At 36.4% G+C, this 16,474-nt stretch overlaps 1 protein-coding gene across 1 annotated transcript; it reads left to right on the top strand.

Moving 5' to 3' along the window:
* The first annotated feature begins 609 nt into the window (after positions 1–609).
* Positions 610–12,076, top strand: LOC131627324 (uncharacterized). Its single transcript, XM_058898161.1, has 19 exons — positions 610–980; positions 1,064–1,195; positions 1,947–2,018; positions 2,206–2,276; positions 2,359–2,458; positions 2,549–2,647; positions 2,815–2,941; positions 4,004–4,137; positions 4,218–4,277; positions 4,526–4,761; positions 6,090–6,519; positions 7,620–7,943; positions 8,075–8,671; positions 8,762–8,935; positions 9,176–9,406; positions 9,490–9,773; positions 10,091–10,375; positions 10,849–10,971; positions 11,619–12,076. Exons 1-19 carry the CDS (start codon positions 831–833, stop codon positions 11,749–11,751), a joined length of 3,762 nt encoding a protein of 1,253 aa, XP_058754144.1. The 5' UTR covers positions 610–830; the 3' UTR covers positions 11,752–12,076.
* Positions 12,077–16,474: the final 4,398 nt, after the last annotated feature.

Here is a 16,474-nt window from a genome sequence, read left to right as displayed (position 1 = left end):
AAATATATAATAATTTAATTATTTAAATTGAGTTGTTGATTTTTTTGGATTTGATGAATTGTTTTAAAAACTCAAATATATTTGTTTGGTGAACGTTACGATCATATGATAGACATTACCCATATAAATTTTTGTTCGTTTGTTATGAAATGGGAGATTACTCATATCTTGAATATAAAGTTGGATAATAATTTGTCAATCACGATCAACCAATGTGGTATAATTTTTTTTGGACAATAACCATTTTAACATAAACACGTTTTATAAATATTATTCCAACAGTGTTGATAAAAATATTTTCTGTGGTGGATATTGATAGATACTAACATTTGATTTTAATTTTTAACACGTGAACCAAAAAATGAAAATATTTTGAAAAACAACTCCAAACGACCCTATCCAAACCAAAACTGACTCTGTGCTGTGCTGCTGTGCATTCGAAATGGAATAATAAAGGGAATAAAGAATAATGCTAAATATTCATTGCTTTGAACTTGAAGTCCCATTTCATAAAAAAAATTATTTGAAGGGTTAAATAATAAAAATAATAATCAATAACAAAAAAAACAATGTGAATTATATATACATTTGGTCCAATAGAAATGAAAAAAAAGCATTAACACCGGTGCAAATTCTCAACTACGAATAGCAATCGAATATTAAAAAAAAATCACATTACGCAAAATTGGAAGGTAATCGCAACAGAATCTGTAGCAGTGAAGAAGACGAAGAAGAAGACGAAAACGAAAACGAAGAAGAAGAAGTGAAGAGCAACAATAACAAGCTATAGAGAGTTTTTCAAGCGCGAAAATCTTCGGAATCGGAACAAGATGTCGATTCCGAAAGAGCCAGAGGAGGTAATGAAGTTGCGAGGAGGATCTGTTCTTGGAAAGAAAACCATTCTCAAAAGCGACCATTTCCCTGGTTGCCAGAACAAGCGATTGCGTCCGAATATCGACGGAGCTCCCAATTATCGTCAGGTTTTTGTTATCTTTCATCTCTACCACTCAGATTTTATCACTTTTCGTAATTCTTTTTAACGATTTCGAAATTTTAACTATAGGCTGATTCGTTACATGTTCACGGTGTTGCGATTCCGACGATTGATGGAATCAGAAATGTTCTTAAGCACATTGGTGCGGAAACTGAAGGGAAGAAAGTTCATGTTCTTTGGATTAGCATGCGTGAAGAACCGGTATCTTTACTTTCTTGTTTAACTTTCAGTACTCTTGTTATGCATGTAGTTAACAGTGATGGCGTTTTTTCGGTATCATATTCATTTTCTTGTAATTCTGTGGTTTTCAGCTTTGAATTTAGGTTTTAGACATCTATGCTATGTAAATGAAAGTGGATTGAATTCTCTAACACCTCTGAAAAAAAGTGTAAAAAAGTGTGTTAACAGTTGTGATTATGTTTAATTTATTCATTTTTTCGAATGATTACCAGTGTCGTTGTTCAGATGTAGCATTTCCAGTGTGTGCGCTTCATAATTTTCACTGTAATTTGCAATTTATTTGTGTCCGAAAGTCTTGTTAAAATTATGATGTTCAATTCGCCGTAGGTAGAATATCGAAAGTGATTTTACTTCATTATGTCTTACTGAAATTTTCGGTTGCTTGGGTCGGGAATCAGAATAGACGCTAACTACAAACTTTGGTTTGACTCGAAGCAGTTATATGCTTTTGTATTAGATTGAAAAAATTGTCCTAACTTTTCCAATAAACTTGCTTTTAGAGTAAAAATGTTCTGACGCAAATAACTGAAATTCAAACTAAATTTTTATTTTTACCAAACCAATTTTTACATAACCGCGTTTGTTCAAAATTATGTTTGTTAAACACTCAACCAAAAAACACGTGTTTCGTTCTGGGTCTGCAAATGATGATTGATGGTCCATTAAAATTCTACTTGACATCTCTTCTAAATTTTAACTCTCTCAAAATCAGGTTGTGTACATTAATGGGCGTCCATTTGTTTTGCGTGATGTGGAGAGACCATTCTCCAACCTTGAATATACGGTATGATATTGTGGAGTTCTTGTTGCTTTATTTTGCTCTAGTCTTTTCTCTTTGAGCCTGAGGGGGTATGTTTTGGTTCCGAACTGTCTTTACTATTGGATTATAGTAATTGAGTTGAATTGAACTCGTTAGTTTTCAACTGAAATTTGTTTGGGTTCTAATTGTTTTGCATTTTGTACTCAATCAGGGAATTAATAGGGAAAGAGTTGAACAAATGGAAGCTCGTTTGAAAGAAGACATTCTGAATGAAGCTGCAAGGTATATCCATGGTCCCCTTCAGTATTTTATCCCTAATATTTATCGTACGATAAACAATCTTATTTTCAAAATGGCATAACAGATATGGAAATAAGATTCTTGTGACTGATGAACTGCCAGACGGTCAGATGGTGGACCAATGGGAATCAGTGTCGTGTAATTCTGTGAAGACACCATTAGAGGTATAGGTGAAACTTGTCTTTAATGTGTGCGTGAGGCTATTTAGCCAGTTTTCTGAACAAAATGCCGCAAAGTTGTTTTCTTGGCTGTAGGTGTACCAGGAATTACAAGTGGAAGGATATCTTGTTGATTACGAACGTGTTCCTGTAACTGATGAAAAATCCCCAAAGGAACAGGATTTTGATATTTTGGTAAGTTTGTTAATTTTAAATATTTCTTTTAATAAGAAAGCTTCTGAATGAGATATTTCTTTTAGATTTTATTTGGTACGTCGCAAAAGTTATCATGCATAGAAAACTCATTCAATTTTCTGAAACTATTGGCTTCACATCTTAGATACTCTTCATGTTCATTTTAGGTTCATAAAATTTCACAAGCTGATGTAAATACAGAGATAATTTTTAATTGTCAAATGGGGCGTGGACGAACTACAACTGGAATGGTCATTGCGACTTTGATTTATCTGAATCGAATTGGAGCTTCTGGTACGCATTTTATTTTGTTTGATTTTTTCTATATAGACTTCCTTGTTTAATGATTTAAAAGTAAAATAATTAAGACGCGCTTTGCTACACCAATACGATAGATATGACCAAGCTTTTCAGCATTTGCTTAAATAAAAATGTCAATAGCTTTTTAAGTTTGTGTAGCAGTTTTAATTTTATTTGTCAACGAGACATCAGCAAGTCTGTCTGTCCTGTCTGTATTGGGTATGTCTACCTGGGTTCTGATTTAGTTTATTAGCTCAGTAGAAGATCAGCTAACTATTTCTCTAGCTTCTTTCTTGTAAAATGTACAAATATGGAAATACAGCCTTTCAGGTCTTTTCTGAAGAGTTTATTTCTTTTTCATATTACCTCTAGGTTACGGGGTCCTTGTCTAGCTAATGAGAACAGGGTTGTCATCTGCATCAGCATATATGACTATGAACAGGTCTAACACATGACCAGAGAGCAATTACCTATTATGCACGTGAGAAAAAACTCAACCCACCCATTGGATTCAGCATTGATGGGCTGGACTAGAACAATAAGTTAGGACTATTTGTTTACAAATCTTTACCCATGCATACACAATACATTAGTTCCAAGAAAATTTGATTACTGAGGGGTATGTACTGAACAACCGTTGTTTAATTAGAAAGATATTTGAGCTTATGCTCAATGATTCTGAATTTCTTTACTAATTTCAATACATTTATTTTTACTCCGTCATTCAGCTTAGATCATAGGATTACCAGTTGAATATCCAATAGCAAAATGTTTGAATCTATCTTCCATCCAGCTCTGCTTCTTGAGTTGGATATATTGTTGTGCTGGAAAGCTTGCTTCTTTTTGCTTTTAGCCGCTCAAGCTTCACTCGGTGGGATTTAAATCCTATCTTAATTAATAAAAATTTTGGTCATTGCAAACTTGATCTTTCTAGTTTGAGACTTTTTAAAGCTTTATTTTGTGTCCCTCATGAGTTCTGAGCTTTGTTCTCCCATGTCTCAGTTTTTTCTTTTTCTTTCTTCAATATATTTCTGATTTATAAAATTAAAATTATAGGGATTTCAAGAAGCAACTCAGTTGGTACAATTTCTCAATATCTGGCTAATGTCCCAGACCATATGCCTAACTCTGAGGAGGCAATTCGAAGGGGAGAATACACTGTCATAAGAAGCTTGATTCGTGTGCTAGAGGTATTAGTATAAACTTTAATATTGCTTTTAGGTGATGCAAAATATGTTCTATTTGTCCTAATTAGTTTACTTGCTTCCAGGGTGGTGTTGAGGGGAAAAGACAAGTTGATAAAGTCATTGACAAGTGTGCCTCAATGCAGGTATCTGTTTCGATCCCTCCAAGGAAGTACTTTTAAGGAGGGACAGCCTCAGTACCCTGAGCGAGGATTAGTCTCACACCTTAAGAATGTGGGGACACCTCGCAAAAACAAAAAAAAAGAAAGAAAACTCCTTGGTTGTTTAGACTGCTTCTTAGATGTTGCAAATTTCTTTTCTTTGTATGTGGCAGTTGGATTTTTATATATTAACTGACGAGTCATCCTTTAATCCTTGTTTGCTTTTGTTCCAGAACTTACGTGAAGCAATTGCCACTTATCGTAATAGTATTCTGCGGCAACCAGATGAGATGAAAAGGGAGGCATCACTTTCTTTTTTTGTAGAGTACTTGGAGAGATACTACTTTTTGATATGTTTTGCTGTATACATACATTCAGAAATGGCTGCACTGCGAGCTAGGTCTGCTAGCCACAGTAGTTTTACTGACTGGATGAGAGCTAGGCCAGAGCTCTACAGCATTATTCGCAGGTTGCTTATTTTTTCCCTCCCAATAGTCGGTGTATAGTCTTAAGTTTTTTTTCTTTAACTTTTTTTACATAAAAGTTTTCTTTAGGACAGTGGGTCCCATGACTCCCATTTATATTGGGTCAAACTGGCTATGGCTAGGGAGCAGTTTTCTGCCATATATATGCAGCATTAAAAAGTTGAAAATGCAACTGAGATTGCCTCTACTTGGAGGCATGATGTCTTGTTCAATACAAGGTCCCAGTTTCCCTGTACCTTGCCATCATCACTGGTATTAAAGAAATCCCTGATATCAATATTGCTCTTAGGCTAAAAACTTTTATTAATCAACTGAGTCATACCACCAGGGATTATGTATGTGCTAGCGTAGTTCTCAGATTGCCATTAACTTTTCTGAGTGAAGACCTGTTGATTTATGAGGAAGTATTTGGTAAGTTGAAAGCTTATTGGTTGTCTCAAAGTTACCCTTTAAGGATTCCAATGATAAGTTGGCTCCAAAGAAGGCCTTGGGCTAGAATTTCTATAGGAAAAGTTGCACCAGGGGTCCTTTAACTTGATTTATCATATCAATGTAGTCTTTTATCTTCTTTTTTTCTCGTATCAAGTTAGTCATTTTTTTTGTCAAGTTAGCCTTTTATATTTTAAAAAAATGTCAACAGTGCTGGACAAAAAGTAAGTCTTGACCAGTCAAAAATGTAAATTACACCCATCTAAATTACTTTCAAATAGCAGTTACATTCCCCAATCCATTAAAATTAACAAAAGTAGATATTTTCTCAGTTTTTTGTCTAAGGTTGTGGGCTCCTTAATCTAATATTGATATTGAGGGATGAAACATTCGTTGCAGTAGATCTTTAATGGTCATCAGGTACACAAATCTATAACAAAAGTAAATGGGAAATGATGATCTGTCTAACTGTGTAAACATTTTGTCAATCACTATATATTAGGACTTTACACTATGATTCCATAATATTCTGTTACCCAAGAAAGAACTGGGCCACTTTTTCTGTTCATATTGTGGCTTATATCAATTATCGGGAAACGGTCTCGGGGGAGACTTCCTTATAGTTTAGAGATTTCGGTGGTCTATATTCACCGAAAAATTCCAGATATATAGTGCATTTGCATTATAGTCTCTTGCTAATAATATAGTATTATTCACCCTCACCCATCATTACTTTCTTAAACACTCTCTTCCTTCATATAATTGAATAACTATTCCCCAATTGGATTTTGATTGCAATCTGATTTGGATGAATTGCTGATTTTGCGCTCTTTAAAGATATACACACGTAATTTATTTCATATGCCGTCTATTTGCATTGCAGGTTGCTGAGGAGAGATCCAATGGGTGCACTTGGATATTCCAGTTTGAAACCGTCACTAAATAAGATAGCTGAATCTACTGACGGCCGTCCTTCTGAGATGGGCGTGGTTGCTGCCTCGAGAAATGGCGAGGTACTTGGAAGTCAAACTGTTCTGAAAAGTGATCATTGCCCTGGATGTCAAAATCCAAGATTGCCTGAAAGAGTGGAGGGGGCACCTAATTTCAGAGAAGTTCCTGGCTTTCCAGTTTATGGAGTTGCAAATCCAACTATCGAGGGTATTCGATCTGTCCTTCGAAGGATTGGCAGCTCCAAAGGTGGACGCCCGGTACTTTGGCATAATATGAGAGAAGAACCTGTTATTTACATCAATGGGAAACCATTTGTTCTCCGTGAAGTTGAAAGACCGTACAAAAACATGCGGGAATACACGGTAAAAGTTACTTTTTAGTCTTTGGTATCTCTTCAATAAACTTTTAAATTGAGAAAGGGGTATTGCTAACTAGGAACTGAATTCAGAACAATTTACTTTTCATCTGGCTTACAATCCCCTGGTTCATACATCACCAATCAGCCTTCACAGTTTTTCCTGTAGTGTGTCAATAGGATGTCACAGCTGTGCTTGTTGTACTGTTAGAGTATATGACACCATCTTCGAAAAGAAGGTACTAGTTGAAGTGAGAAATATTGTATTTAGATAAGTAGTGTAGTTTAATGGATAGTGTTGGTCTTGTTCACACACATGGAGATCACGCATGCTTAGTGTGCTGTTTTTTCTTTTTATAGTTTTTGGTGTGTTACGAATCCTACGTTGGACGAATTATGAATTATATCTATATTTACAAGTGGTGGGTATTCCTCACTTTACATAAACCCATTAGGCCACCTGCTATCAAGTTACCACCATCGAGCACTCGAGTCAGGTGTTCAGTCTTGGGTGTGGGGGAGATGTGTTAAGAGTCCCTTATTAGATGAGAAATGACTGAACATGTGTTTATAAGTGGTAGATACTAGATAGTTCTCACCTTATGCTGGAAAGTTCACCTTCGTTGTGGTCCGCCCCTAGCCGCCTATTATGGCATTTGGGTTGCCTTTATTGTAGGCTCCATCATCTTCAACTGTGTTGGGTGTGAAGGGGTGGATTTAGTCCCACATTGTCTAGAGATATGGCCTATGTAGTGCTTATAAAGTTTGGGCAGCCCTCCTCTTAGTAGCCAGTTTTGTAAGGTTGTGTTGTGTCAAACCCAACCTAACTTCTAATACCTTAGGATGAATTAGGTCTAACCCAGATTCTAAGATGCTGGTTTTGTATGGATGAATTAGGTCCAACTCAAATTCTAAGATGGTGTTCACCAATTATCTGACTATGTCATTACATTACCATTTCGCTTAATATTATGTTAGATAAAACTTAAAAACTTATAATCCATGGTTTGGAAGTATGGTTTTCTCTTAATTTTTGTACAATTTGATGCCTTTCTGAATTTTATTTTAGTTTGGAATTTTCATGCCAATTGTGTGAATGTCTTGTAGGGAATTGGGCGTGAAAGGGTGGAGAAAATGGAAGCCCGGTTAAAAGAAGATATCTTAAGGGAAGCTGAGCAGTATAACAATGCCATAATGGTTATTCATGAAACAGATGATGGGCAGATATATGATGCTTGGGAGCAAGTAACCTCTGATGTAATTCAAACCCCACTCGAAGTTTTTAAAAGCTTGGAGGCTGATGGATTTCCCATAAAGTATGCACGTGTGCCTATCACTGATGGAAAAGCTCCTAAAAGTTCTGATTTTGACACAATGGCTTTTAATATTACTTCTGCTACAAAGGACACTGCTTTTGTTTTCAATTGTCAGGTAGTTTCTTAATCTTTCATATCTTTTGTTGTATTCTTTATGAATATCTTTCTATATTTGTGTATTGGCTCTTCTCTTGTATCTTATTTTCCTTTTCATCTCTCACTGCTAATGCGTCATTCATATTTCAGATGGGTAGGGGCAGAACAACCACAGGTACTGTCATAGCTTGCCTTGTGAAACATCGAATTGATTATGGGAGGCCTATTAAAATACTGGGAGATAATGTAATCCAGGAAGATGTGGATGGCGGTTTCTCAAGTGGAGATGAAGCTGGGGGTTATGTTGGTGCCCCCAATAATTTGCAAATAGAGACAGATGAAAAACAAAAGCATGTTTTTGGTATAAATGACATCCTCTTGTTATGGAAGATAACAGCATTTTTTGATAATGGGGTGGAGTGCCGAGAGGCCTTAGATGGTATTATTGATAGATGTTCTGCACTTCAAAACATTCGCCAAGCCGTTCTAGAATATAGGAAAGTATTCAATCAACAACATGTTGAGCAAAGGGTAAGGAGGGTTGCATTAAATCGTGGTGCTGAGTACTTGGAACGGTATTTCCGTCTTATTGCTTTTGCAGCATATCTTGGAAGTGAAGCATTTGATGGGTTTTGTGGAGAAGGTGAATCCAAAGTGTCATTTAAGAATTGGTTGCATCAGAAACCAGAGGTGCAGGCTATGAAATGGAGCATACGATTGAGACCGGGACGATTTTTCACTGTTCCTGTAAATCTCTTTTCTACTTGAAGTTATTTGTCCCCCTCCCCAACTTGACATAACATTAAGCTTAAGCTAATTTGCCAACTTTAATTGCAGGAAGAGTTGAGAGCACCACAAGAGTCTCAACATGGAGATGCAGTGATGGAGGCATTTGTTAAGGCCCGTAGTGGTTCAGTTCTGGGAAAAGGCTCCATCCTAAAAATGTACTTCTTTCCCGGTCAGAGAACTTCTAGCCATATACAAATACACGGCGCACCGCATGTTTACAAGGTAAGCTCACATACATGACTGCTATAGAGAATAACTATTGTCAACTTTGTGATCATGCATTTGTGGTAGCTTTCATTGATGCAACTAAAAATTTGGCTTAGGGATGGGGTAATAGATGAGCATTATCTGTGTCCAAAAGCTGGTTTGTTCTTTGCGTGTATGCTCGGACGTGCATGTTTCATATTTTTCTTGTCGCAGATTTTGTGAAATTATATAATGCCTAAAAGCTTTTTCCCCAAGGTTGATGAATACTCCGTGTATTGCATGGCGACTCCAACCATCTCTGGTGCCAAGGAGATGCTAAAATATCTGGGTGCTATTCCTAAAGCAAAAGCCTCAGCTGCTCGAAAAGTAATTTTGACTGACCTGAGAGAGGAAGCAGTTGTCTATATCAAGGGCACTCCCTTTGTTCTAAGGGAGTTAAACAAACCCTACGATACACTCAAGCATGTCGGAATCACTGGTCCTGTGGTGTGTCATCTTGTACTATCATGTATCTATCTGATCATATCATAACATGGTTTGTTGTACAACTCATGGTAACTGCAATGCAGGTGGAACACATGGAAACACGGTTGAAAGAAGATATAATAGCTGAAATTAGACAGTCTGGTGGGCTGATGCTGTTTCACCGGGAAGAATATAACCCTTCAACAAACCAGTCTAATGTTGTTGGTTACTGGGAAAAGACTTCAGCAGATGATGTGAAAACAACTGTAGAAGTTTATTCTGCTCTAAAGGATGAGGGATATGATATTGTCTATCAGAGGATACCGTTAACGAGGGAGAGGGATGCTTTGGCCTCTGATGTTGATGCAATCCAGTGCTGTAAAGATGAGTAAGTATTCCTACTAAATACGAGGAAGTTATTGGCACACGTTTTGTAAAGTTTAATGGTGTTTTCTTAAATTTCTGAGAGGGATCTTGCGATCTCTCCATGATGAAATTGTTGCCGTTCATGTAATGTTTTAGATCATCATTAAACAATAATTGATGGTTCTATCTGGTAGGTTAGGGGAAATAGTGACATTGTTCTTATCACATTCCATGGGCATCTGTTTACGTATTGTTTAGGAACAGTATATTCATGATTTAATCTCTTGAAACAATTCTTTAAATATTAATAATATACTTCTAAACTCTTGCTTTTTGTAGCTCTGCAGAGAGTTATCTTTTTGTATCACACACTGGTTTTGGTGGAGTTGCATATGCAATGGCCATTATCTGTATTAGACTCGGCGCAGAAGCAAACTTTGCATCCCCAGTCCCTCAGCCATTGCCTAGTCCTCAGCAGTATACAGAGACTGAAGAAAACTTTCCTGCTCGAGCTTCTAATGAAGCAGCACTCAAGATGGGTGATTATCGTGACATTTTGAGCCTTACAAGAGTCCTTATACATGGTCCCCAAAGCAAAGCTGACGTTGACATTGTTATTGACAGGTTATTAACCAGAATTTGATCATAAAGCTTTTCTAATTATATGATAATAACTTATATAAACATGTAGAAACAGATATGGTTGGGATTAATAGACTGGTAGTATTCTTCACGCCCAAAACAATGCAGATCTTGGCATTGTTATTGACAGGTTATGGACCAATGTCCGGGGTCATAAAGCTTTGCTAACTAAATGATATTTAACGTTAAGAAACTTAATCATTATCAAAGTGCATGCTGCGGTGGTTCTGTTCTCTCATGTAGGAACTTGTGTTGTTGAAAATAATAGTATTCTCCATGTCTATTCTATTTTCTTGGGCTGAAAAGGAATTGTCAGTGACCTACTTATTACCTTTGTAAATATTCTTTGGCGGTTATGAAATTAGTAAACTGATGCACAATTTACTGAGGGACGGTTGATATGGCAGCATATCCTAATTTTTATTGGAGGTACTGAAATTTTCTTTGTTCAACAGATGTGCAGGCGCCGGGCATCTACGCGATGATATTCTTTATTATTGTAAAGAATTTGAGAAGTTTACTGACGGTGATGATGAGGAACGTGCCTATCTTATGGACATGGGTATCAAGGCTTTGAGGTATTCTTCAGATTCAACTGAAACATTCTTGCTTTCCAGTTGTATTTTCCCTTTTCCTTTTAATTATTAACCAATGGTAGTGTTTTTTTAAGTCAGTCAATAGTGCTGTTAGAGTTGATGCACTATTAAATTATTTTTAACCGAATTCTATAAAATTTAAACAGGAATATACTATGAAATGACTAATATAATAATAAGCTTCTTGAAGAAGTATAATATACGGCATATATGCTAATTTTATCACATTTAAACAATGTTGGATTAATGAATTTTTTGAACATCACGTGCATGGTTAAATAGAAAGGGTCTTGCTAATGATTGCTATATAGGGAATTAGTTAAAAAAATTATTTTTTGATTGATGAGTATAACCTTCAATCCTTTGGTTTCAGTAAAACTTGTTATTGTTGATTCCTTGTTCCGTGCTTTATGACACTTGTTAGCATAATCTGAAATATTTGAGAATGATAAGCATGATATAGTTTCAGTCCAATTCAATGATAGATTTGGTAAGATGTTAATCTCATAAAACTGTCAACTCTATCTATCTAGTTATATCTACAAGACAGTCCGGAAAATGGTGGCTTTATTTTTTAGCATTTAAATACTGGCGATTACCTCCATTTTACGTATTACCTTTGTTTGCAGGCGGTATTTTTTTCTCATCACATTCAGATCTTACCTTTACTGCACCGCTCCTTCCAATATTGAATTTACTGCATGGATGGATGCAAGGCCTGAACTTGGCCATCTATGTAACAATCTTAGAATTGATAAATAATGTAGCAATGCTGATAATCATGTCAATGTATAGTTGGCACTTGCTGTTTTGCAGTTTGTAATGTACAACTTTTTTCCCAATGCTGTAAAATACAGAAGGGTTTTGGTAGTTAGGGAACTGCACGCCAGAAGTTGTAGGCAAAAGCCATTGTATACTTCTGTCAGCTTCTTGCGTTCTACCATGTATGTTATGAAAAGCTGGCTCTGAAGTCGGTGTACATACAGCATATAACTGTTGGAGGAGTAACATTTACTTGCTTCCTGCGCTCGCTGGACTCATTGATCACTCTAATTTGAGACGTTTAATATCCCTTTTTGTATTTCTATTTCATCGAGATTTTACTATAGGTATAGTTCATTAGATTAATCAGTCTGTCTTCAATTACTAGTTTCAATCCATTGAACTGTAGAGGGGTGGATCTATTTTATGATTCTACCCAAGAGCTTGATATGAATCATATGATTAGTATGAAGTCCTTTTCCCCATTCCCATGCTGTGCTTATGCCACTCTGATTTATACTTTAGTTGATAATAATTATAATGTTAATCTTGTGCTGTGTACACGACCGAATATATAAAATAATATTGTTAAGTAAATTTTTTGAGGAAAATGTTGGTAGTGGATTATAGTGAGGCATGGAAAGTAGGGAAATTATGCTATAACTAAAATGCGTATTTATTGATTAAAGTTGATTAAAGAAATTAATTTGATTTTCCCTTTTCTATTTTCATTATGAATGAAGATTTATCATGTTCAATTAGGGCCGTTTCTCTTTACATGTTAAAATTCGAGAGACTCGATTAGGGCCATTTCTCTTTACATGTTAAAAATCGAGAGACGAAGAGATATTTGAATAAACTGTGTTTTAGAAAGCACTGCGGAGACTTTATTATATAGAGAGAAATTATAGCTAACTATATGATATAGTCGATGTGAGACTATTCTATATACAAATATTCTTAACACTATATTTACAAATATCAACACTCCCCCTCAAGCTTGAGCATATAAGTCAAAAGCACCAAACTTGTCACATATATAATAAGTTCTAAGATTTCGCATGAATTTTGTTACCACATCTGCCAATTGATCATTAGAGTTCACAAGAATTGTGACGATGTTGCATGATTCAATCTTCTCTCTGACAAAGTGAAAGTTTATCTCAATATGTTTGGTCTTCTCATGGAAGACTAGATTTGAAGCAATGCGCAATGCAACTTGATTATCACAAACAAGTGTCATTTATCTTACTTCTTCAATTTGAAGTTCTTTAAGCAACTATTTTAACCAAATGAGTTCACATGTTGCCATTGCCATGACCCTATACTCTGCCTCGGCGCTTGATATTACAAGTTTGCAACTATATTTTGTTTCTTACTTTTCCAGGATATAAGATATCCTCCAACAAGTACACAATACTCAGAAGTGGCTTATTTACCAATGAGTGTCCATGCCCAATCAGCATCTAAGTATTCAACTATCTGAGTATATCCTTTATCTTCATACACTATACCTTTTCCTGGAGCACATGTGATGTATCTTAGAATCCGGATGACAACATCCATGTGTTCCTGACAAGGGGAATTTAAGAACTGGCTTACCACATTGACTGCAAAAGAAATGTCCAAACGAGTGACTGTGAGATAATTCAACTGTCTAACCAATCTCCTATACCTTTCCGAGTCATATAGAGGCCCCCCCTGATTGGGTAGTAGTTTGCACTTGTATCCGTATGAGTATAAGCTAGTTTAGCATTTAACAAATCTGCTTCTTCCAAAATATCCATAACATATTTCTGCTAAGAAATCACCAAACTATCTTTAGATTGAGCTACCTTAATACCCAAGAAATAGTAGAGTTTACCACGATCTTTTGTTTGAAATTAATTCGAGAGATGTTGTTTCAACTGGAGTATTCCCTGTTGATCACTGCCAGTTATGATAATATCATCTAGACACACAATAAGATAAATACACCCTTGGGTTCAGTGACGAAAAAAGCAGATATTGATCAGCTTCACTATGGATCATACCAAACTGTTGTACTACAATGCTGAATCTGCCAAACCAAGCTCCCAAAGATTGCTTACGACCATAAAGAGACATGTGTAGCCTACACACCATATCCAATGACTCCCCCTGAGCAAAAAACCCAGGTGGTTGCTCCATATATACTTCATCTTCAAGATCACCATGTAAAAATGCACTTTTGATGTCAAGTTGATGAAGAGGCCAATGTCGAATGGCTGCAATGGCTAGAAGAAGTCTAACAGATGCCATCTTGGCTACATGCGAGAAGGTATCACTATTATCCAACCCAAAAATTTGAGTGTATCCTTTGGCTACCAAGCGAGTTTTAAATCGATCAATCTTACTATCTGGATCAACCTTCAATGTATAAAGCCAACGACTACCTACTAAATATTTCCCAGGGGGTAGAGGAACAAGTTCCCAAGTAGCACTGCTTTGAAGAGCGCACATTTCATCAATCATTGCTTTCCTCCACTCAGGGTGAGATAATGCTTCACCTGGAGTTTTAGGAATAGAAACAGAAGACAAAGAAGAAAAACAAGTATAATGCAAAGGGGAAAGACAATGATAACATAAATCAACATAATGTGGAGAAGGATTTCGTGTTTGACGTATACTTTTTCGAAGGGAAATCAGAATATCAGACTCAAGTTGTAGGATCAGATCCGGTGATGGCGAGAATGTCGGAGGAGAGTCTGCAATGACCTCAGGGACAAGTACGACCTTAGGGACAAGTACGACCTCAGGTACAAGTATGACAGTGACAAATGTGGATTGACGACGCTTATATGTTTGAAGTGGGCGAGAAGTAGGGGGGTCAACCATAAGGGTATCTAGTGAGTCAGGTTCCCTAGTATGGTGGAGGACAATGGCAAATGGGTCTTCTAGAAGAGGTGTATGAGTAATTTTCTGAAGGGATTCCAGAGTTACTTAACGGGACTTGAAATATGGAACAAACTCGAAGAAGGTAACACCGGTCGATACGAGGTATTGTTGTACAATATGCGAATAACAACAATAACCTTTTAGGGATCGATGATAACCAAGAAAGACACACTTTAGTAATCGAGCTGATAGTTTATCAAGACCGTGAGGGTCCGAGTGGTTTTTACGAGAAGCCGATTTTTGCTTTCAACTACACCGTTTCGTTGAAGTGTATGAGGGCAAGATGTTTGGTGGAAAATACTATTGCTGGACATAAAAGTTTGAAATTGTTGGGATAACTATTCACGAGCATTATCACTTCTTAAGGTACGAATAAACACACTAGATTGAGTTTTATTTCTTTAAAAAATTGTTCAAATATAAAAGATAATTCAGATCTATTTTTCATTAAAAATAACCATGTGCACCGTAAAAAATCATCAATAAAGGTGACGAAGTACCTAGACTCAAGAGTAGAGACAGTATGCGAGGGACTCCAAACATCAGAGTAAACTAAAGCAAAAGGGGACAAAGCTCGTTTATTGAATCGATTGGGAAATTGACTACGAGTGTGTTTCCCTAACTAACAAGACTCACCATGTAAATTAGATGCCTTCAATAAACTTGGCACCAACTTTTTTAGTTTAGGAAGATTGTGATGACCTAATTGAGCATGGATAGTGAGTGGAGAATCTTTGGCTGAGCATGTTTGAGATGACACTGAAAGATAATAAAGGCCTTGAGACTCACATCCGACACCAATCGCTTGTCGCTAACTCCGATCCTGCAAGGTAACATTATTGTTAGTGAAGGTGACAATACAATCAAGAGAGCAAGTTAAACGACCGAATGAAAGTAAATTAAATGTTTCAATTGGGTACATAGAGAACAGAAGTAATAGAGAGATAAGGTAGAATTTGAATAGTACCAATCCCTTCAGATCGGGTTTGGGAACTATTGGTAGAAGTTATAGTAGGTAAGAAACCTGAGGTAGAGAGGGAAGAGAAAAGATTTTTAATACCAGTAACATGATCAGACGCACCAAAATCAAGGACCCAAGGTCCAAGAGAAGATGATTGAGAGAGGCAAACATAATGATTACGAGTGTATGCAACTGAAGCAATAGAATTTGAGTTCTGATACTAACTGAGAAAATCATCGTAGTTTGACGTAAAGTTTTGAGGAGTAGCCATGAGTATCTGAAAAGAGAAAATATCACGCGAAATAGGTGAAAACGGATCTATTTGAATTGGATCACAGTTTTTCGTGAGTGAAAAATAAAATCTGAGATCGGATCTGGAATAGTTGCACGGTGGCGAGTGGAGTGGTGGAAAAATCGTCGGGATTGGCCGAATTGAAGGAGGCGCTTCTGCCCGGAAGGTCGCCAAAAAGAGTAGCGGCGACGGCAGATGACGGCGGTAGTCTGGTGTTGACAGGAGAAATTCAAAAACTGATGCCAGAATGAGTCACGACAGTGTATGGAAGGCAAACCGGAGTTAAGACACGGTTTACCAAAAATTTCTCACCGCAAGACAGTGGGTCAATTGGGTAAAGCACGGGGAAGAGTTGTCTCTTAGTAGGCTCTGGATACCATGCTAAAATATGAGAGACTAAAAGACATTTGAATAAACTGTGTTTTGAAAAACACTATGAAAACTTTATTTTATATATATATATATATATATATATATATATATATATATATATATATATATATATATATATATATATATATATATATATATATATATATATATATATATGAGAC

The sequence above is a fragment of the Vicia villosa genome, unplaced genomic scaffold (genome assembly GCF_029867415.1).
Source record: "Vicia villosa cultivar HV-30 ecotype Madison, WI unplaced genomic scaffold, Vvil1.0 ctg.000358F_1_1, whole genome shotgun sequence".
NCBI lineage: Eukaryota > Viridiplantae > Streptophyta > Magnoliopsida > Fabales > Fabaceae > Vicia > Vicia villosa.
Note: the sequence above shows the minus strand (reverse complement) of the source record. Positions and strands in the feature narration are given on the sequence as shown.

Bases quoted from the DNA above. Each gene is read 5' to 3' on its own strand.
- LOC131627324 (XM_058898161.1), top strand. From the start codon at position 831: ATGTCGATTCCGAAAGAGCCAGAGGAGGTAATGAAGTTGCGAGGAGGA. The intron at 2,459-2,548 runs GTATAGGTGAAA...TCTTGGCTGTAG, and splicing joins CTGTGAAGACACCATTAGAG to GTGTACCAGGAATTACAAGT. The intron at 2,648-2,814 runs GTAAGTTTGTTA...TGTTCATTTTAG, and splicing joins AACAGGATTTTGATATTTTG to GTTCATAAAATTTCACAAGC.